The sequence below is a fragment of the Geotrypetes seraphini genome, chromosome 5, assembly GCF_902459505.1.
Source record: "Geotrypetes seraphini chromosome 5, aGeoSer1.1, whole genome shotgun sequence".
Lineage (NCBI taxonomy): Eukaryota > Metazoa > Chordata > Amphibia > Gymnophiona > Dermophiidae > Geotrypetes > Geotrypetes seraphini.
This window is the reverse complement of record NC_047088.1, coordinates 67,110,285-67,133,863: the sequence shown is the minus strand read 5'-3', so window position 1 is coordinate 67,133,863 and position 23,579 is coordinate 67,110,285. Positions and strand designations below refer to the sequence as shown.

General features: G+C 41.2%; 1 protein-coding gene across 8 annotated transcripts in view; it reads left to right on the top strand.

Moving 5' to 3' along the window:
- Window positions 1–345: 345 nt before the first annotated feature.
- RBM41 (RNA binding motif protein 41) overlaps window positions 346–23,579 on the top strand; it is a 59,654-nt gene continuing 36,420 nt past the window's right edge. For 3 of the 8 annotated variants that reach the window (XM_033946378.1, XM_033946382.1, XM_033946377.1), the window contains exons 1-6: window positions 346–488; window positions 1,188–1,229; window positions 3,344–3,457; window positions 11,447–11,639; window positions 12,962–13,166; window positions 16,322–16,734. In XM_033946378.1, coding sequence (XP_033802269.1) covers window positions 1,222–1,229; window positions 3,344–3,457; window positions 11,447–11,639; window positions 12,962–13,166; window positions 16,322–16,734 — 933 coding nt within the window. In that variant the 5' untranslated portion in view covers window positions 346–488; window positions 1,188–1,221. Of the gene's footprint in view, window positions 489–567; window positions 770–855; window positions 954–1,187; window positions 1,230–3,343; window positions 3,458–11,446; window positions 11,640–12,961; window positions 13,167–16,321; window positions 16,735–17,404; window positions 17,562–23,579 lie in introns of those variants that run through there. The other 5 variants (XM_033946384.1, XM_033946385.1, XM_033946379.1 and 2 more) reach the window with 5 other exon arrangements.

Below are 23,579 nucleotides of genomic sequence, written 5' to 3'. Positions count from 1 at the left end.
TACGCAGCGCTGCAGAGTCACAAAGAGGAAAAAGCACAGCCAAGTCTAGCCCTGGACTCTTTTTTTTCCCCTTTCTGGAGGACCTACTGCTATTAAATATTTCTATAGGTCTACCAGAGAACGCAGGCTGCACAGAGTTAAAAATAAGAAAATAGTCTCTGTGCTTGAAAGAGCTTACAACTTTTTTTCTCTCCAAAAACACTATGCAAATTACCCTTCCCTGCTCATGGTGAAGGAGTAGGGGCGGGGAAGGGTAATTTGCATAGCGTGCTAAGGCGTTGGACCAATCGAAATACAACCCCTTGGCGCGCTATGCAAATTACCCCTTCCCCACCCGTACTCCACTGTGAGCAGTAGCGTGATTCGTGGAAAATCCTTTGGTCGCTAAGTCATGCTCAGTTAGACCTGATCTAAGCGGAAGAACGGGCGTTATCCGAAGTTTGCGTGCTGAATTAAATGCTGCTGAAGTTGTGGTTCAGGCAGGAAAGGTATGTTCACCTTCAAGTACGGGGTGCAGGCAAACCGGAAGAAGCAGGCGCTTGACAATTGATGCGCGAACCACCGCCGAGTCGCGAGTCTGATGTCAGATCCCGGAACCGGTCCGGCGCGGTCTCTGCAGCTGCAAAATGGCAGCCGGCCGTTCACTTAAAGTAGCTGGGCGATGCGCCCGGCTGGAACACGCTAGGGAGAACACTGATCTGGCTTGTGAGTTTGGGTGTACGAAAAAGAGTTGTTCTAGGCAGAGACTAGAGAAGGCAAAGAACATGGGGTGAGGAGGTGAGAGGGAAGAAAATGGGGGAGGAATGTTGAAAGGAAAGTGCAGCTGTGCAGTTAGAGGGTTGGGGATATAGGCTGAAAGGGGATCAGTAACTTGGACGAGTTAAGATGCTATTAGGAAGACTCAAAGAGGAAGGTGGAACAGCCTGAGGAAAACAAATTTATCTTATTGATAGGTATCATTTATCTTACATCTCTACCTCTTGTGTTTCTCTCCTCTGTCATCTGCTACAAAGAATACTATTATCATTTTTTTTCATAAAATATACTCTTTTTTAGCTGCATAATTTACTAAGCCATTTTTCTGACTCATTGTGCGATTGCAGTGCACTTTTTCTAAATTCTTGCAGGATAGTTTTGTTTGTAAAGCATAAATTGAAGGTTTCTTTATGATGTTTTTTCTATTTCAGATTCAACAGTATAGTGTCATAGAAGACTGGAGCAATGCGGAGGTGAGAATCCCTGTTCCAAGCATATGTAGTAATAGGTTGTTTGACATCTCTTGTTGAGATGAACTCTTCAGCCATTTTAAGCCTGTTAGAGCAGAGTAGAATTGATCTTGTTATCAGAGGCTGGTTAACTTAAAAACAACATGGGCAATATAGTTTAGGCCACAGGAAATGGTTGGACTGCCAAATATAAGAAATAAGTGTTCTACCCAAATAAGGGTTTTGAAGGGCATCTTCTTTTCAAGAATGTATATGCTGTCTCTCGCTGGCACTGGATGGAGGAATGAATAAATAAGATCCAATTACAGCGTGGCCCTGTATGTATACCCCATAGCAGTAGTAAGCTGTCTCATGAAACCAGCTGTTCAAAACCTGTCCTGGTGATTCCAGTGCCAGTGAAGTTTCTAGGATTGGATTAGGAAAGCCCCATACTTTGCTGTGGGTCCTTTGTCATTTGCTCCAAAGCAGATATCAAGTCCCTACTTCCTTGCAGCAGCCTGAATTTTAGAGCACTTCCATTTACAGCCATGGGCTTGTGAGCTAATTTTTTTAATGTTAAAACTATTTTCTTATTATTATTGTTGTTAAGTTATCACAATCTGTTAAACCTTCAGGAATAATGGACATGTTCTATAGTATTAGGAAAAAGAATGAAAAACACTTTTAAAAAGATCAGCCAGGAGATTTTGTTAGAACTTTTTTTTATCATCTTTTTATTCTATTTGTTAGAACTTTTTTATCATCAGTATCTTTTTATCTTTCTCGTGCAGTAAAACCATTTTATTGAAGCCTTAAAAATGGCTTGTTTTGTATTAGAAACATAGGACCCACGTATGCACTTGTCACCACCCATTTTGTACATGGTAAGGGATAACACGCTGTCTCTGCACTAACCAGTTAGCACAGCTATATTACTGTGTGCTAACTGATTAGTGTAGGTACACCCACTCTCTGCTACCTTGACAGACCCTCTAAAAAAATATATTTTTTAGCACACACACATTTCATAGTTATCGTATGATGCCTGAGTGCGTCCCTCAGTACACCATTTTATGTTGCATTAGGCATGTGTTAACAATTAGTTCAGTTTAGTAAAAGGGCCCCAAAGATGTAAATTTTGTAACAGGTTGTCTAAGAAGGGAGGTTAACTGGGTACCTATTTTGGGCTTATTTTTATAGAAACATGAAGTTACCTGTGTACCTTCACAAAATAGGCAATCTGTTGTAAAATTACTTTTATGAAGGGTAATTTTTAACTATTTGTCTACATGTGAAGTCTTTGTAAAACAGGCTGGACATAGGTGCCTAAAAAGATACATAGGCATCCATGTCTTTATAAATACTAGGAGTAAACTGACAAATCCTTTAACAAAGCTGCTGAAAATAAGCAGTTTTCCCTCATTTTGTGTGTTATAAAAAAAAGAGGAAAGCGGATAATTGTCTGATATTTGGTAACCCTTTGCTGATTATATGCTTGTAGGTCTGTGTTTATGATCATCTCTTCTGTGAAATTTGGAAGGCTGGAAATACCTTTAAAACAAATAGGAGGAATATTTTTTTCACTCAATGAATAGTTAAGCTCAAATTTGTTGCCAGAGGATGTTGTGTAACTGGCTAGCGTAGATGGATTTAAAATGGTTGGGACAAATTTCAGGAGGAAACGTCCATAGTTTGATTTTAAGACGGACATTAGAGAAGCCACTGCTTGCCTTGGGATCGGTAGTATGGAATGGTGCTACTATTTGGGTTTCTGCCAGGTACTTGTGACCTGGATGGGCCACTGTGGAAACAGAATACTGGGCTAGATGAGCCATTGGTCTGGTCCAGTATGGCTATTCTTATGTTCTTATTATACTTGCATAAGACAGGCCTGTGGGTCCTTTGAGTTGGCCCAGCAAGTGCTGGTGGTTAAATAATATATATATGGCTATTAATATGTTTCAGTTTTTCATAATTGAAGTCCACGTGCTTGTTTTGGAGATGGGACAGCCATTCAGCTGTACTATTCAACTGAAAAGTCTAAACTGATTGAGAGGTTTATACTGTGATGACAAAATAGAGTTTAAGTTTTATTAAACATATCCATTTTCTCTGTGCATTATACTCTGAAATCTCAGGGTTAGTAGCCTTTCCAGCGATGACCTTATCTTGGAGGATTTAGAGACAGAAGGGGAACGGCAGCTGAAGACCCTTCTTCATAATCAGCTAGATACCACTGTCTCCTTTGAACAGTAAGTATTAGCAGCTTCGGCTAAAGGAATCCGTTATGAATAGCCCATGTGGTTGTAGTGTAAGTTTGTACATTGCAGTCCCTTTTTGAAAGAAAGCCACATATACATTTTTTTTAAAATCTTTATTGATTTTCAAAACTTATAAAAAGTGCAACAATTATACACACAATAATATCAAATAACAACACTTAAATGCTTGTAAATATATGAAACAAACTACCCTAGCCCCTCCCCCTCCTTCCCTACCTGGATGTGTGTAGAAATCTAAATAAATCCAGGAACTAATAATTTAATCCTTCTATTGCTTGACAAATGCCTCCAATGGACTCCAAATCTCTTTGAACCTTTTACTATTTCCAGATTGTTCTACTATCATCCTTTCATATCTGTAATATAAACACAAGTGAAAGTAGCAAGTGAAAGAACTACTTGGAGTTTTTTAAAGAATTCCGCCTGATTTGTATTTGGTGCATAAACACTGAAAAGTGTCAAGGTATCATTTCCTGAGGTCATATTAACATAGAGCCATCTGCCCATTGGATCAGCCCGAAAGTTATCACATTTAGCAGAAATCGTCTTATTAATCAGGATTGCCACACCTGCCTTTTTTCCCCACTGCTGGAGCAAAGAAACTGTTTTACCAGCCATCTTCTAATGTACTCAACTCAATTGTTGACAAATGGGTTTCTTGTATAAAATATATGTCAGCTTGTTTTTTCAAAAAGATAAGTATCTTTTTCTTTTTGATAGGATGATTGAGTCCATTAATATTCAATGAATAAAATTTCAAAGCCATTTTATTAGAATAAAAAAAAATTAAATTTTCAATATTCCAGTTAAAATACCCTTCAGATTTAATAATAATTCCACACACATCCAGGACCAGAAATATTTAAACTCCCGCAACCCTCCCCTACCCACCCCTTGAAAATAACACTAAAACTTGAGTGCACGCATGAAGACCCGCAATCTATATCTTACCCCAAGCACTAAAAAGTCCTCTTTAAAGTAAATTAATGCAAATCAAATACCTTACAATATCCCAACTTATATGTGTGTGTGTGTATTATTTAATTTCATTTTAATTTCTCAGGTAATATTTCAATTTATTCTGCATGCTTGGAAAGTTATTCGTTATCATTAATATCATTTATATTTCCTTTAGTTCAGTTAATTTTTTTTTAATTGATATATATATTTACAATTTTTTTTGTTGTTCTGGCAAACAATTGATAACTTATGTATTAAGTTAAGAGCTGGTATTAACTTAAGGGAAATGTTTTCTATTTATTAAATAGATGTGATTTATATTAATTAATTCTTCAATACTTAATATATTAAATTGGGAAGTTAATTAATTTAGGGACATTGTCATTAATTGCTATTGATTATTCTTTTTATTATTGATTACTCTTTTAGTTTACCTTTATGAATTGGTATATTTCCTTGAATAGATTTTACTTGTTCAATCAGATGTTTTTAAAATTTGGGTCTAAAACTCTTGCTATTTATTTCCTTTTGTATATTATTATCACAATATATATAGTATACTCTGTCTCTCATTTCTTTAAAACCTCCACTCTTCATCAGTTTGTTATAGAAAAATCTTCAGGAGCACACCAAGCTTCAATTTGGAAAGCACTCTCCACAGCTGGGCAGCCAAGATTTCCTGACTCATTCAGGATCCAGAGGGCGGGATGGTTGTAAAATGAGATGCAGATGTCCATGATGTGAATCCCAGCTGTATGGGATTAAGGCATTCGGTGCAGAAGCTGGTGTTGGTGGACTGGGGGGTATCTTCCTCTCGCAGTTGCACCCTGTATAGCTCCGATGCATGTATAGTTTCCTCTTGTGCTGCCAAGAGGTTTTATCCCTGCAGAGTACAGTAGGGTTGTGAAAGATGGGACTCTGTGGAGACGGCCATGTGTTGAGCCTGGTATGGGCATTACATTGTTAGACTCGGAGGAGTAACATTTTCTTGCACAGTGACTGGCATTAGCTGAAACTGGCCTCCAGATCGGGATATTGAATTGATTTCACAAAAAAACCATGCGTTTCTTGACCACATAATGCCATCTGTCAATCAGCGGGTTGTTGAATGTTGTATGACAAAGTCCACAAAACTTGCCTGAGTCTGTTGAGTCCTAACTTTTTATTTTTAGGGGGCACAGAAGGACCAGCAAAGTTTATTGGGTGCTCTGCTGAAAATAGCTTCTCCACAGTGTCTTTATTCTTTTATCCTCAGGTTCTTAACATGGGTTTTGCTCTCAAAATGAGACTATGCCATAACGGATGCTGAGAAGGCATGTTACAGTTAGGACAATAGTTAGTACAATCCTCATTACCATTACTGCTCTCCTTGTCACCAACAGCATTGTCTCTTATGCCCACACAACTCCAGCAGAACTGCACTCATCCAAACAAACTGAAAGCTCACCTGCTTTGCCAACTTTATTTCCATGGAAACACCATTCACAATATGTGAGCTGAAGCTGAAAAATTAGGCAATCCTTGCCCCGAACACACCAAAGCCCCTAGGAGATTGACATATACATTTCACTGTTGTTATAACAGGCTTCTCCATCTTGTTTACACAAAAGTGCCTTGAAGTTCCACCCCCTTCACTTCCTATCCTGTATTCCATTGGCCTTCTTAATACCTATTACCAGTTTACCAAAAACTCTTTCATTAGAAAAAAATAAAACTAAGTTCTAAGAAATTAAAACTAATACCTTGTCCAGACCTTTGTATGATCTTCCATTAAAAATCCAAATTAAACAAAAAAATTTATCACTTTTGAAAAATAAATACAGTCTTTCCTTGTCACTCCCTATGTCATAGGCTCCAAATGATAATTAATATACTCTTGCAGTTTAGTTGAATCATCATAGTGACTGGTTTTATTATTGTAAGTGATCCTCATGACAGCCGGATACAAAAGCCCATACTTAGCCCCCAACTGCCACAGCTGAGGTCTGAGAAGCAAAAACCAGTTCCTCAAATTAACAGTTGCTTTAGCAAAGTCAGGTAAAAGAAGAATTTTATTATCTTGCCATTTCAGCAATTTAATTTGTTTGACAGTAGTTAAAATATCCAAAGCCTGCTAAAAATGAAGTACCTTGAAAATCATGGATCTGGGTCCATTTTGTCTGTTATCTGCACGTGATGGTATGCGGTGAGTTCTCTCTATATCCGACGGATATTTCAGCTTGAGGGAGAGCAATTTAGGTAAAAAGTCTTCTGAAAAACTAATTGCCTCATGTCTCTTTGGGCAATGCCTGCTTTCTTCAGTCTTAATTTCTACAAGCGAGTTGAGAAAGTGTCTTTTCCTCTGCTCTGCACTAGATTTGTTATTTTTGGGTATTAATCTGATCTTCCCTGGGACAGCTCAGTCTGGGGGAAGGATCAGATGTTGGAGTCTGAAGCCAGGAGGACCACACTTTTAAAGAGTACCTGCCTAGCCGGCTTGAATAGGTTCCCTGGGAGCAGTACTTGCTCCTACAGAGTCAGGTACTTGAGCGCAGGCTGATTAGACTCCGTGATTGTCCGGGAAGCTTGGCAGAAGTTGGCTTCTCATATAGAAGCCTGAGGGGTTGAGGGTTTCAGGTTTTGGAACCTGAATAAAAGGTAGCCTGAAGAGATAAGCCGCTGGATGTTGTCTGAGGCAGAAATTCCTTCTCTATTTCCAGCTGCAATGAGAAGCTCATGCAGGCACAGCACATGGCAGTTCTGTGAGTACAGCTCATTACTGGCTATGGGAAAATCGGGGTGGATCAAAAATTGGCAAAACTAAAGTTTTCTGGGGTTATCACAAGGGTTCCCCACCTCTAAACTCCTTTTTTCAACTTTCTTGATCTTTTAGTCTTGCTCCTATGGGCCGATTTGTAGCGCCAAAATGCTGCCTTGGTGGCCATCTTTGATTTCCCAATTTTATTTTAAAAACTCTCTCTACCTCCAAAACACCTGGATTTTGGTTTAAACCGATTGTAATAAACTCCTCAGGTGGTTTTACCCCATATCATGCCAAGTTTGCGCTGAATGGGCACCTGAGGAGCATCTGTAATACTGCATACCATGGGGCACGCAACCTGGGAGAGGGGGGAGCTGAAGGCTTAGCTCCATCTGGTCCCTCTGCAGGTATGAGTCAGACCGGCAGAGGTTCCCGGATGATCCAGGTTGGGTCTTTGTCCCTGATTTTGTGACCCTGATGTATGCAGCCTACCAAAAATTTAAATAAACACCTACAGGTTGTCAGCAGGGAGGTGCACATAAAGAGTTACCTCCCTCAAGGTGAAGCCCCTTCACAGTCTTTGGACCCAGAGGTCCAGTCAGATAAGGACTGGGATGGTTTGAGGTTGGACACTATGCTATTGCTCTTCAAGATAACATCCTCTTTGGAGGATTCTGTTTCACAGTTTGGGGCAGACAGCCAGGAATAAGTGGCAGCCCTTGAGCAAGGAGAGGATCCAACAGTGCAAAGACTTTTCAAACATTCAGATTTAACTGTAGTTATTACAGTTTGTTTGCAGAAGTTGAATCTAGAGTCCCCCACAGGTCTTGGCCACTCAGCTTTCGCTGTTATGCTGCTGGATATTCACAGTTAGTCCACGTCACAGTCCATGTGCTTCCCTTCTCACCCAAATATTACCAGGATGATAACAGAGCATTGGGACATGCCAAAAGGTCTCTTAATGGGGGTGAGGCAAAATTGTATCCCATGACTTCAGAATTTCAGCAATTGTTTACACCACCTAAGGTGGATTCACTGGAGTGCTGGTTACTAAATGGACTTCGCTTCCTAGTGAATTTTTAGCCTCAATTGATCTGACAGAGGCATATTTGCATATTCCCAGATCACAGAAAGTTTCTCAGGTTTCATGTGCTAGAGGAGCACTTTCAGTTCTCGATGCTGCCTTTCAGATTGGCCACTGCGCCGCACAGCTTCACCAAAGTAGTGGTGGTGGCAGCAGCCTACCTGCGCAAGGCAGGCATCCAGCTTCATCCTTACTTAGACGATTGGCTGATCAGGGCACCGTCCTTTCTGAACTGCCACCAGGCGGTTGCTTAGGTAGTCCAGCTCTTACAGGATCTCGGGTAGATTATCAATTTCAGAAAGAGCCACCTGGAACCAGCTCAGTGTCTAGAGTATCTGGGAATCCTGTTTAACACAGCAGAGGGATGAGTGTTTCTTCCTGAGCCATGTAAACAGAATCTCAGACGCCAGATCCTAGACTTCTTGGCAAAGTTAGCTCCTACAGCTTGGCATTACCTGCAGTTTCTGGGGTCAATGGTGGCGATCATAGAGGTGATTCCTTGGGCAAGAGCACACCTGCGCCCCCTACAGTGCTCACTGCTGGCACGTTGGTATTCTCACTCCAGAAGGAGCCTGAATGATGGAGGCACGACAGACCTTAAAATGGTGGCTCCAGCCAGAGTCGTTATCCAGAGGCCTTCCTTTCCACATAGAGTCTTGAGTGTTACTAACAACAGATGCCAGTCTATGGCAGGGACGGTCTTTGCGAGAGTCACACAGTGCAAGGCTACCATCACAGAAAACATGATCCATCAACAGACTGAAGTTGAGAGCCATTCAGTTAGCTCTCCACTTTTTCCAGACATGGCTAAGGCAAAGTAGTCAGAGTATTCTTGGACAATGCTACAGCGGTGGCATATGTCAATAGGCAAGAGGGGAACTAAGAGTTCTTCTTTGAAGCTGGAAGCCCATTTGTTTTGGTGATCAGAAGTCCACCTGCAGATGATAACAGCAGAGCACGTTACGGGAGTGGACAATGTCCAAGCCAACTACCTCAGCAGGAAGACGCTGGATCCAGGGGAATGGGCGTTGTCCCAAAGAGCATTCAACTGTATTGTGAGACGATAAGGGTACCTGACGTTCAATCTTATACGTCAGCGGCAACAAGAAAGCCCCTCGGTTTTTCAGTCAAAGATTCAAGTCAGGAAATTTTTAAATGGACGCTCTCGTGCAACCTTGGCAAGCAAAAGAACTGCTGTACTTGTTCCCACCGTGGCTGATGATAGACCAAGTCATTCGCAAAATAGCAACCCATAGCCCTGGATCGGATGCGCTGCCCATGGTACGCGGATCTGGTCAACTTGCAGCGGGACAGTTGCCTCAGACCACTGCTGCATTATGGCATTCTGTCACAGGGGCCCATAGAATTAGACAATCTGGAACACTTTGGTCTTACAGCATGGCTATTGAGCATGCAACCTTAGCATGGAAAGGATATTCAGAGATGGTGATATCAACTTTCCTCAGTTCTATGAAAGCCAGCACTCAATATCTGTGAAAGCGAGCAACTGTGGCAGTCTATGCTAAAGTGTGGAAACTTTTTCAGCATTGGTACATGGATAAGCAGTTGGATTCTTTCTGGGCTTCCATTCCTGAGGTCCTCTCATTCCTGCAGGAAGGATTGCAGAAGAGCTTAGCAATTGGATTTCTTAGCGTTCAAGTAGCTAGTCTTTCATACTTCTGGCTAGAGTAGATTGAGTGTTTCTAGGCTCTCATCCAGATGTTTCCAAGTTCCTGAAGGGAGCACTGAGACTCCGCCCTATGGAGAAGCAGCCGTTTCCAACATGGAATCTTAATATCGTATTATGGGCCCTCACTAAGGCTCCATATGAACCTTTATTGGAAGCGTCTATCGTGAATCTGACGGTGAAGATGGTGTTTTTGGTCACAATAACTTTGGCTAGGAGGATGTCCAAGCTGCAGGCATTATTGTGCAAAGAGCCTTTTCTCAGATTCATGGAAACAGGAGTGTCTTTGCACACTGTGCCTTCCTTTCTGCTGAAGGTGGTTTGGGCGTTTCATGTTAATCAGGAAGTGAGGTTACCTTATTGGGCCGAGTCCAGGGCAGTGCCACCTGATAAAATTTGTAGGACAGTCACATGGTCTACTCTTCATACCTTTTATGAAGTTTTACAGAGTGGATATATCTGCACAAGCAGAGGTGATCTTTGGGTCCTCAGTATTTGTTGCAGGCTCTTCTGTCCCGCTCTACACTCAAGGGACTTGTCTGGTACGTCCCATCCATAAGGAATCATATGCCGTTTGTACAGGAAGAAAGGATTAGTTTCTTACCTCAATAGTCCTCTTTCTTGTAGAACAGCATATGATTCCTTACACTCCGCCCTGTCAGAGATGGATACAGCTTGTCTTGAATGATAGTCTGGGTTGAATTTTGAATGGCTTGGCTCATGGCAGCCAAAAGAGAAGAAAAGAAAATTAATATAAGGCAGTCGGTTAGAGTTCAACTATTCACTGCACGCTGCTTTCACAGAGCTATACAAGTGTTAGTGCTGGTTGCACATAGGTGGGTGGTGAGTTGGTACCTCTAGATTTGTAATTGCAATGCTTGTTTACTGTTTTGTGTTCCTACTGCAGAGCAAAGAAACATTATCGGGGAGTCCCCCAAACCTCTCCTTGTTATTTCCTCTTTTAGGGGTTATCGCTTGCTTTGATACAGACTGAAGAGAGTGAGCACTACCCAGGGAGACAAGGAGGCAGAACTGAGAAAATTGATTGATGTCTTCTACAATCCAACTCGCGAGTTGGGGTATACAACCCATCCGTAAGGAATCATATGCTTTTCTACAGGAAAAAGGATTATGGAGATAAGAACCTAATCCTTCCATATGACCATTTGCACCATCATAAATGTAGTACAAAACCTCACACCCAAAGTTAGGCACCAATGTCCCTTATTCTTTAATTATGCATGTAGCTGTGAAGAATGCTCCTGATCTGTCTATGGCCCTCTAATTTCCATGTCCCCTTTTTTGGTAACACACAAATTTTAAGCTAATTAGCTCATTCAGTTAAGTTGCGCACACAAATCAAAGTGCCATTTATAGAATTTGGGAGTTTAACACTTAGGATTTCCCAAGTGGCACAAACTTGTGGAATTATTGGTAGATGGTAATCTCCTGCTTAGAATTTTAACTCTTGACTTGCTTTGATTGCAGATGTATGTCTAAGAGACGATGTTTTGCCCCAGCCACAGTATACAAGCCTTTTGGAGCTGAGGCAGCAGGCACCTTGAGTTTATCTCAGTTCCAGATTCTGCAGGAGAATGATAAAGAGACTGCTTCTTTCAGAGAGCTTGGGTTGACAGATTCAGAGATTGTACTCTGGAAACAGCGGGGCTCGGTTACCAAGGTAGGGATGGCCGAAGCGGTAGGCCATCATCACTATTTGTATTGCTAAGCAGTTTGTGTGATTTGCTAATTTTCATACTTTCTTAAATTCTTCAGGACGAAATCATTGGAATAAACAGGTGTTCTTTGAGCAATGTGCCCCCTCTCCCTTACCATTGCATAGAAAAAGAAGAGTGATACAACCTGGTTTAGAGTGGACCAGGGGAAATGTGTGCAAGAGTGCCATTTTGAAATCCCTGTACATTATATAATTTGTGCCTGTATGTTAGGGGGGGGTGTAAAGGATCTCCATGGCACCAGTGATTGCAGGATTTTCAGAAGGAAATTCCGCATGGAGTTTTCCTTTCAAAATCAGTGCACAGGCCTGCACGTCCAAACTACCCAAGGTCCTGCAAGTATCATGGCCAGTTTAAGGTAATATATAGCAATGAATAGAAATAAAACAAAAGGAATAAAGGTGATACCTTTTTTATTGGGCTTACAGTGCATTGTTTGATTAGCTTTCAAAGGCACTAAGTTAGTCCAATATAAAAGGTATTGCCTTTTTTGTTTTGTTTTATTTCTATTTATTGCTATCCTTAAAAATTGGACTAACACAGCTACTGCATTATGGCCAGTTTAAAAGCTGACCTCCATAAACCTGTAATTTGTACACTGGACATGGCCTGATTAACCAGGGGCTAGGTAGAAAAATGAGGTTAGATTCCTGGAGCCAGCTTTTACTCCTCAGGCCTAGTAAGGGTACCTTTCAGTCATCTCACAACAGTAACCTATAGGTAGGATTCACAATGTATAATAACATTTAATATACCACTTGTCCAGAAAAATCCTTCTAACAATAGTTTATAATAAAGCATAGACAAAACTTAATGGCAGAATAGTCATTCCTCAGTTCCACTATACCCAATACATATACACCATAATGGATACCCTTCATCAACAAATTGATAGTCTACCATCCTCATTGGGATTCTGGGAGGTGGTATTAGAGCAGGAGGGAAAAGAAAAACCTTTGGGAGTAAGGAAAAATAATGAGAGAGAGCTATGCTGGAGTAGAGAAGAGGGCTAAATTTGGCTTGGGTGTATGCAGTATCACTGTGCAGGAACATAACAAACTCGAATTGCACCCTGTGCCACATAACAGTGCCCCCGCTCTGCTCACTGTGCTGCAACCTTGGCGTGGGAAGACAGTGGGCAGGGAATTATTTTTGTGTCCCCCATCTCCCTTAAGGTTATTTTGTGAAAATGTGCAAGAATCAGGACAGTTGTAGTAGGTAATTAGGGTACAATCATGTTTAATTACTTTCCTGGCTGTGATTTTAGGGTTCTGGATTTGGGGCAGCTCCTGAGGCAGTGCAGGAGAGGTTGAAAGCCATTGAGAAGAAGATCTCGGAGCGCCAGCGTATCCTGGCACTACCACAGAGATTTGCAGGCAGCAAACAGCTGAACCGACGGGAAATGGAAATAGAAAATGCACTCTTCCAGGGAACAGACCGGCACTCCTTCCTTAGATCTCTGTATTACCAAGGTACAGACCTGCACACCACATGTGAGCTAGGACTGTCACTGTGTGTTTGAATAGTATGGACCAGAAGCAAAGACAGGGAATTTCAGTCTTTCAGTGCCAGGCAGCTAGTAGAATTTTGGGTTAATAGATTCATACACCAAGTAATTATGCTGTTATGCAAATGAAATCCTGCTGTTCATATATTTTCACGTGTACAGGCAGTCCCCGGATTAAGAACGAGTTCCATTTTTTAAAACCATACTTAAATTGAATTTGTATGTAACTGGAATTCTGTACAGTACACAGTCTATAAAAACATTAAACATTAAAGAAATAGGCCTCAAAATAAAGTACTGTAGTTTAAATAGAAAGAAAAGATAGAAAATTTACACCTTTGTTCTTCATATGTCCCACTGTTCTCTTCACCTCCACATCCTACAGTTCTCCCTCTCATTTCTCTTCCCCATACATTTGTACCTCAAGCTTCACCCACCACCATGTCCAATATTTCTCTCTTTCTCCCTGTGCCCTACAATTAACCTCGTTCTTCTTTTCTCCTTGTGCACCATCTCTTTCCCTCTCACTCAGACACCCTGCCCAACAATTCTCCCTATCTATTCCTTCCTCCACCTCAGCATCTCTTTCTCTCACTCCCTCCATTCTTCCAGCCTGTGTCCCAAGTTCTCTATGGACAGCTGATCATTTCAACCACACACTTGGTGGCATAACAGGGACAGAACCGACCTGGCTAGTAGAAAGCTCTAGAAAGCTTTCTGCGCCTTCGTCAGCCTTCCCGCCTACTGTATACAGAATAAGCTATAGGTTTCCACACACCCCTGCCAGTTTTTCAGTTATTCGCAGTTGTGGTCAGACCCACGTTTCAAGTTCTCTCAGTTAGTCTTATTTTTATTATTTTTCAAAATTCTGCTGATACTCAAATTCGAGTTTGCATCTTTTACTTTTCAATATGTCCGACAAAAAAACAGGATTGATTTGTGCACTCAAAAAATGTCTGTCATAGACCTCCATACATAGTGTATACGCTGTTTGGGGATTTCCCACAAAGTTTAAAGATGAATTCTAAAACTTTAAAAATTCGACAAAAGACTACCTTAGCAAAACATCAACTCAAAAGAACACCTTCTGAGATTGTTGAATTAGGCCTTTCTCACCAAAAAGATTTTCTCCAGAGCATGGATGGATGTAGTGCAGGGGTGTCCAACTTCTGCCCGTGCCAGATTGGGTTTTCAGGATTTCCCAAATGAATATGCATGAAAGATAATTGCATACAATGGAAGCAGTTCATTCAAATGGATTTCATGCAAATTCATTAGGGAAATCCTGAAAATCCGACTGGATTGCGGCCCTTGAGGAACGAAGTTGGACAACCCTGTAAGTGTTCTCTTCAGATAAGGGCAGGAGCTTGCATCAGAATGCCTGAACCTGCACTGTGGTGAGTCCAATGAAGAAGAGCTATCAATCCCTGCAGACTACTTTGGGAACTCATCAGAACTACTGATTGGAAGGAAGAAAAATTTATGGTTTTCTTGCTTTGGACTACAACATCATTTGCAAATTTATACTGTGTAAATTGTTTATACAGTGAATAAGCTTTCTGTTTTGATCCCTTTTTTATAGGGTCTACGAGAGCTGTTTTATGCTTCAGTGACTTGGCCATGCAACAGTCATCTTTTATGTTTTGTTAGGCTTTCTTCCACTCTAGAAATACATGGATTTTTCCACTCTAGAAATACATGGAGCTTATAATTCCTTTGGGCGTTTTGGTGATATACAGGCACATTTGTTTTTATAGTTTTTCATGTTGTGCAATGGTCCTAGACAGTAAGCACATAAATTAATCATGTCAGTGAGGGGCACTGCATTTGAATCCCAATTTTTTTCCGTATTGAAGATAATACTGTTCCTGTTGGATCAAACTGAATTTTTGCTTCGTGAAAAAACAGTATGATAATGGGACTTGAACACAGCAGACCGCTTTGCTGGTTGGAAAAAAAAACAAAAACAGATGTTCCGAGAAGAGCTGCTGGACTGGAACACCTGCAGATGCTCAAATATTTTTTCAAGAGGTTTGAATATTGGATCAAGGGACTGGATCAGGTTCAACAAGGGGTGATGTCATCCACATGTGTTGCTGTTATGATCTTGATAGTCCATAGAGAAAAATCCATATAAAACTAAACAGCATTCTGTTAACGTGGATAATTTGTAAATAGGTCTCATAACATAAAATGAGACCTGCGTTATTTATTTATTTAAAAATATTTATATCCTACACATCCCAAAATTTGTGTGGGTTACATAAAAACATGCACTATACATAATCAAACATACAAAATAGCATATACCCAGTAGCAGCACTATCGCATCACCTATTAAGAAAAGGCTTTTTGAAAATATGTCTTTAAAGCAGTAATTCTCAACCCAGTCCTCAACACATCCAGCCAGTCAGATTTTCAAGATATCCTCAGTGAGAATTCATATGAGATAAATTTGCTTGCAGTAAAAGGCAGGGCATTTATATCTGGCTCATGAATATTTATTGAGGATGTCCTGCAAACTGAATGGCTAGGTGTGTTTCAAAGACTGAGTTGAGAACCATTGCTTTAAGGGGGCAGGAATTTCCCAATCCAAGAGCACAGGCCATATACAGTCTCACCCCAGAATATTGATTGCTTTGAACAGTTGTTCCTCATTGTCAATGCCAGTCCAGATAGGTGGGTTATGCCCCTTGCCAGCACCTAGGACCTTTGGGAGACACTAGACATTGTTCATAAATTTTGCTAAAAACACAAATACATATTACAGAGCCTTTTACTATATTCATTATTTGAAAACTTCACCAAAATGGTGGATAGTGACATTAAACATAGTAGAATAATTCAACAAAATGGGGTAGATACAGTGTTTTCTTCCAAATTATACTGGGAAGAATAGGGTCGAGAGCCAGCAGAGAAGGAAAACATGTCAGATTATGACACTCGGACTTCTTTTCAGTTTTTCAATTTCCTTCGCTTATAAAATGTTTAATGCTATTTTTTTGTGACTCCTGTATACCTGCATCATTACAGTTTGTGTAGTTAAAACATTATTTTTCAGCTGCTATAATTTGTTGTTTTAAGGTGACTAAAGTTATAATTTATTGCCTCATAATGCAGATGAAGTTAAGAAAGCAGCAGAGAAAGATGTCGATCCTAGATACCTTCTGGATACTACATATAAAGAGATCTTTGAAAAGCTGCCAGCTGAGGAGCCAGAGTCTTTAAAATCTAGTTTCACTGCATCTGGTCCCACTCTCCCAGACACATCAGAAGCATGTTATGGAAGAGTAAGTGATACTGCTACGCTAAACACACCACATGGTCAGGAAGAACAGATGGCATTTGATGGAATTGGCTTATCTGAGAGGAAGACTGAATCCTTGCCCCATGGTGGCGTTATTGGACCTATGAAAATAACAGAATCTGTGGAGTTTCTAACAGAAGCTGAAATCCAAAAAAATCGGCTTTCCGAACATGAGATACAAAAAATCCCCAAGTTTTCCTCTTATAGTTGCGGAGAACCAAGCAAGGTACAACTTTCCTATCAACAGTAAGATAATTCAGTTGTGTTTTATATAGTTAAAGAAACATTTCCTACTGATATTTTGCAGCAATAGAGGATAACTCACTAGACATAGCTGTGCTTCAGCTGGTTTAGATATAATAAAGTGCTTAGCCAAGTCAGAAAACTGGTTAGGCACTTGAGACAAATGTCTTCCATCCCCATCCTTCTGCCCATTGCTACCTCTCATCTTTAACTAAAGATAATGAGATCACTAAACAAGCACTGGATACGGGTTTTTGTTTTTTTTTAACTAAGAGAGAATTTAGATTTTTGAATGTAGAGTTTCCTAGAATACCTGTTATCTATCTTTCTATCTGTTATGACGTAATACTTGCTACACTAGATGTATAGATAAGTGAGTAATTCTAGACTCCCGCCTTATCCTTCCTGCCCCTGCCTTCTGTCTCTTTCTGTTTATGCCTCTCCAAGTTGATTCTTGGATGCTGGACAGACCTTTGGGCCTTGAAGATATCTGTATAATAGTTTCAAGATCATACAGGGATACTATCTGGACTCCTTTGATGCTTTGTTAGCTGTTTCAGTGTTTGTATTCCTGTGTTACTTTGTTTGAGCAAAGCTTTTTCTACTTGGGGAAAATTCCCTTAAATGTTGTCGATGTTGCTGTTTATGCTTAGGTACTAACTGTAGGTGGCAGCAGAGCTCCCTGTGAAGTAGAGGAGAGTCAGGGAAAAAATCTGGAGTGGATAAATTCTGCAGATGGCTCATGGCCATTGGGAGAGAACCCACATGTATAGAATGACTCGACTATCTACTGGAAAAGATGTTATCAAGGTAAGGACATAATCTCTTTATATACCATTAGGGTTACCAGATTTCCCCTTTGGAAAATCCTAGAGTTCTTGCAAGATGGCCTGGATAGAGGCCTGGCTTCGGCTTCTCTCCAGGTTCAGCTTGTGGCCTTGTCAGCCTTTCGGGGGTTTGTGACGGGTCAGCGTTTGACAGTCATTCCTGATGTGATTCGCTTTTTGCGGGCGGCCAAGTTGCTCAGGCCTCCCGTGCGGTCCTCTTTTCCCTCTTGGAATCTCAGTCTGGTTCTCTCTATTCTGATGCACCCGCCCTTCGAACCGTTGGGCGGCTGCTCTTTGAAGGACCTTACTCTGAAGACGGTCTTTTTGGTTGACATTTCTTCCGCTAGGCGTGTTTCTGAGCTACAGGTTTTCTCTTGTAGGGCTCCCTTGGAGTTTTCTAGGGAGTAGGTTGTCTTGAGGCCTGTTCCTTCCTTTTCTGCCGAAAGTAGTTTTTCCTTTTCATGTCAATCAATCTGTGGTCCTCCCGGTCTTGGGTAGTTGGGAGGGCTCTTCTGAGCAAAGACAGCTGAGCAAGTTGGATGATGGTCGGGTCCTTCGCTCTTATGTGCAACGGACCCAGGAGATCAGGAAATAAAATCATCTCTTTGTCCTTCTGACTGGTCCTCTTAGGGGGGCTGGCGCTTCTAGGGCTACTATTGCATGCTAGATCAAGGAGACTATTGCTTCCGCTTCTCTTCTGGGGCAGCAGCCCGTTCCGGAGTTTCTCAAAGCTCATTCTACTCGGGGTCAGGCGGCTTCTTGGGCTGAGTCGTCGCTCGTGCCTCCAGTGGACATTTGTAAGGCTGCGGTTTGGTCTTCCTTGTATTCCTTTGTCAGACTCTTTCGGGTAGATGTTCTGGCGCGTCAGGACGCGGTGTTCGGTGTGTGTGTTCTGGTGTCAGCCCTTCGGGGGTCCCGCCCGTGTGAGGGACTGCTTTGGTACGTCCCATTCGTAAAGATTAACCTCTACTGGTCTGGAGAGTGCTAAAGAAGGAGAAATTAGGTTCTTACCTGCTAATTTACTTTCTTTTAGCTTCTCCAGACCAGTAGAGGTCCCCACCCTGTCTGTTGTTGTTGTTGTTGTTGGGGCTGTTTCGCGGGCAGTTTTTGTTTTTTGCTGCGGGTTCTAGTATTTTTCTAGGGTCGGGGAGAATTAAAGAACAGCGGCTGTGGCTCGGCTGGCTTAGCTGGCGAGCTGTGGGGACATTTTCCTTCTGGTATTTCTCCTCTGCATTTTCCAACAGCATTTGGGTATGTTATTTGTTACTCCTGTTCGGAGTATTGTTTTCTTTCTGTTTTCCAGTTCTTAGTTCTGCTTGGCTATTCGGCAGACTGATGTAAATAGAGAAGGGAGTATATTATATACTGTCCCACAGTTTTGTTTTCAGTCTCCACCTGCTGGTCATGATTGGATATATACCCCATTCGTAAAGATTAACCTCTACTGGTCTGGAGAAGCTAAAAGAAAGTAAATTAGCAGGTAAGAACCTAATTTCTCCTTTCTTTTCCTCAGTTCTTTGGTTGTGAATCTTCGAATTTGCACAGCACTCTTTTCTCCTGTACTATTTATAGGTATATCGGGGAGATGTTTTTATTCATATGGAGAGAAATGTGTTTCTTCCCAGAGACTAGGGCGATGGGTCACAGTCTCAGGTTTGCATTCTTCTTCGGTCACCATGACCAAGAGTATGGGATTCTGTACAGGTTCTAGGATCCATGTTGCTGGCTCCACTGGGAACTTCGGCTTGCTTTCCCATTATAACGCTACAGCAGTCGCTTTTGTTCTGGTGGTTCCCGGTATTTCAGGGCTCCAATTATTTGAAAGGTTCCTCAAGCATCGTTTTGTATGATTTGATGCCTCAGTGAGATTTCTCTTTTCAAAGGCATACCTCTGTCTTTGCTGGACTAGCTCATGGTCACCAAACATCCCGGGCTGTCGGGTTGGGGCGGCTCGATGCCTTCCATCCTCAGCTCCAGGAGTCTGGTCTTAAGAGGTGACTCAGTACTTGTTCATTCTTCTACTCTGGAGCATGGTCAGGCTACCTTTCTGGAGCTTCAGACCATTCTTCCGGAATGACGCTGAAAGCCTTTTCAGTCAGTATTATGATGGGGGTATTTCTCTACAGCCTGAGCAGTAGGTGATGTGCTCAGTTGGTGGGTAAAGTTGTGGTTCTACTTCAATGGGTGGACCCTCATCTTCCTCTTCTGTTGGCAGATCATTTTATGGGTCAGGAAAAGAGTTTGGATAGACTTTCTCTCCGCGAAATCTGAGCATGGCCCATTTATTGTATGTTACAATGTTCAGCGGTGTGTACGCTCTAGAAAGTATAAATGCTAGTAATAGTGAAATCTTCTACATCCTGGATATTGAGAGTTATGGCTCAGGCGTTCCAGCTCTTTTTATGGAAGTGAGATCTCCTGGAACTAGACCTCATGGCCTCGTCTCGAAATTCTAAGCTTCCTAGCTTCTTTGGCGGGCACAGGGAGTGGGAATCAGAGGGGGTAGAAGCGTGGCTTCTTTCTCGCCTCTGGTTTCTCTTTTTTCAGTGTTTTCCCCTGGCTGATGATAGCTTGGATTTGCCATCTCAAGCTCGCTTTCAGGGCACAGTATTTGTAGAATCTCTGTATTGGCTGTGCCATCCTTGCTATGCAGATCTGATGAGTCTTTCGACAGCCAGACTGTCAAGTTTCCTAGTATCTCCGGATTTGCTCACCTAGGGTCCGATCAACATGGATATTCGTACTACTTTGGTATTATGTCCTAGCTTTTGAAAAGTCATGGCTGACGTGTAAGAGTTATGCGAAGCAGGTTGTTTCTTCTCTTATCCAGGCGATACAGACGTCTTCATCTGTGGCTTCTGCTTCCTTTTGGAGGTTTTTCCTTTCTTGGGTACTTCTCAACATTTGCACCCTTCCAGAGTTCTTTTTTGGCACAAGTATATTGCCAAGGGCTTAGCATTCAATTCCCTTCAGCTTCAAGTGCCATTCTTAGCTTGTTACAAGGACTAGGTATATTGCTCTTCGCTTACTTCTCAGCTTCATGTAGTTCAGTTCCTAAATGGAATATGGTTTATTCGTACACCTCTTAGAAAGTCCTGTCCGGAGTACAGTCTTAAGGTACTTCGTCGCAGTTTACTGAAGGCTTCATTTCATCCTTGTCTTTTGAGACTCTAAAGGGCTGTGCCTTGAACACGGGGTTTCTTGTGGCCATGGCTTCAGCTCGGCGGTTTTCTGAGTTGCAGGCCTTGTTTGGCGGGGATTCCTATTTCTGATTTACAAAATCTGGGATATCAGTTCGGACGGTACCACAATTTCTTTCTAAGAAGGTGTCATCCTTTCTTTTATCCTATAAGTCTTATGGCAAAAGCTTGACCCCAAAATTTAGTTAAATCCAGTCAAAATAGCTGACGTTATCAATGTTATCTGGATTATATTCTATTTTCATCAATACAATGTGTTGTAGTGAAAAAATGATGCCTCAGCCCCACCACTCCACCGCTTGTTAAAGATTCGAAAAGCGGGAAGCTAATTGTGGTGCTTCATCATTGGCAATCAATTTTTGTGATATTTTTCATTATTTTATGTTCGTTTTTACTTAGTATCAAAAATCCTTCACTTCTTGAATATACTTAACAAAGTAAATCATACTTATCTCAGCAAAAAAACCCAGGGAGTCAGACCCGACATGTTTCACAACAAAGTGTTTTTTCAAGGGTCTCCCACGGGTGCCGCTGTCATCTGACTCCTAGTTAGTAATGAGAAAAGATCTTTTCACTTTGTTGTGAAACATGTCGGGTCTGACTCCCTGGGTTTTTTTGCTGAGATAAGTATGATTTACTTTGTTAAGTATATTCAAGAAGTGAAGGATTTTTGATACTAAGTAAAAACGAACATAAAATAATGAAAAATATCACAAAAATTGATTGCCAATGATGAAGCACCACAATTAGCTTCCCGCTTTTCGAATCTTTAACAAGCGGTGGAGTGGTGGGGCTGAGGCATCATTTTTTCACTACAACATATTGTATTGATGAAAATAGAATATAATCCAGATAACATTGATAACGTCATCCTTTCTTTTATGACACTCTCACTTTTCTTTCCTTCTTCCTGGGAGGAGAAATGGGGAGACGTGCTTTTATTCACTGCATTTTTTTGAAAGTGTGTAGCATTCTCCACGAGCTAGGTTTCTAACGACTTTAGTTGTTTAGATCACCTTTTTGTATTCTTCAAGGGACGCCTCAAATGTATGGCGGCGTCCAAAGCCTCTATCGCTCAATGGGACCAAGAGGACATTATTTATGCTTACTTGATGGCAGGGAAGCGGTTGGCGAAAGAACTTCATGACCATTCCGCCAGAACGATGGCTACTTCTTGGACTCGGTCCAGAGGTTTTTTCCTTGGAGGAGTTTTGTCTCGCGGCTACTTGGTCTTCTGAGAGTGCTTTATCTCAGCATTACCGGTTGGATGTGGGGGTGCATGCGGTGGATGCGTTTAGTGTTTCGGTTGTTGGCGGAGGTGGCGTTTGCTTCCCACCCAGATTGAGGATTGCTTTGCTACATCTCATTGGTCTCTGGATTCATCTGCTGCTGTTGCTAAGGAAGGAAAAATTATGTTCTTACCTGTTAATTTTCTTTCCTTTAGACGCAGCAGGTGAATCCAGAATCCCACCCTTTCTGGATATTGTTTGTCGGTTGTTCAAACTTTCGAAGTTTGTTGTTATTGATGGTTGTATTCTGTATTATTGCCTTTTGAGATTTGTTATGGTAAACAAGTTTTTTACATGCTATGCCTATTGATGGTTACGGATGCTTGGGTAAGGAGCTATACTGAAGATACAGGAGGAGTGCCAGCCAATAGGACCACCTGTTAATCAGTTTCTCTATCTCCGCCTGCTGGTAGATGTGTGCTATCCCATTGGTCTCTGGATTCATTTGTTGCGTCTAAAGAAAAGAAAATTAACAGGTAAGAAAATAATTTTTCCTTACTTGCAGTGAACCTGTAGGATGCTGTTACATGATTCTGATTACAGTTAAACTTACTGGATTTTTGTGAACGTATGAAAAAAAAAAAAAAGCCCGGTTATTTGAGTGTTTTAACAGTATGGAGGAGCAACAGGACGATTGTGTTGCAGAGATTATTTTTAGTTTTGCATTTCTATGAGATTTTACTGCCGTTTTATGATATGTGATTTAAACTACTTTGAGATGAGTAATGTTGAGATGGTATGTTAAGTGGAGGAATAGCCTAATAAGTAGAGTAGCAGGTTGGGAACCAGGGAAGCCAGGGTTCAAATTCTGCTGGCCTTCCTTGTGACTTTGGGCAATGGAGTGATTTCCTGAATGTACAAAACTTAGATTGTAAGTCCATAAGGTATAGGGAAATACCTACTGTACTTTGACCAGCTATGGAAAAGATGTGAACTAAAAGCTGGAGTTAATTTGCTGTGATTTGTTTGGTCCTAATGCAACTTGCAGTGTATCACCGCAAAACGCATTGTGGTATTTGCTTAGTTTACTGAGATGCAAAACTTGCTTTTCCACTTTTTTCTTGTCTATTACTCTTTCTGACATAATTAAATGGAGTTCTTTCATTCTATTTTATTTGAATCTTATGTTGTAAACTACTCCGATGTTTCCCTTACGAGGGGTGGTATATCAATTTAATAAACTGCATTTTGCATTTAATTACTATGTAACCCAACGTGACTAAAATATCATTGCAGTAAATGTTATCAAGCTAAATTAGGGCCCTTTAAGTCATTTCAAGGAGCTTGCCCTAATGCAGCTTAAGAACTTCCTCCCAAAATGACCAAAAATAATTTTGTCTTAAATCAACAAAAAGTTAAATAAAATCTGGCAAAATGAAAAAGGGCTAGTCAAATTGTATCTTTCCAGTACTGGTGTGATGGCTCAAATGTGGGACAAAATGAAAGGAAAAATGACCCAAAGTGAAAACAAGATTCTTTTGTAAAACACAATTAAGAATGTTAGCCTTAAAC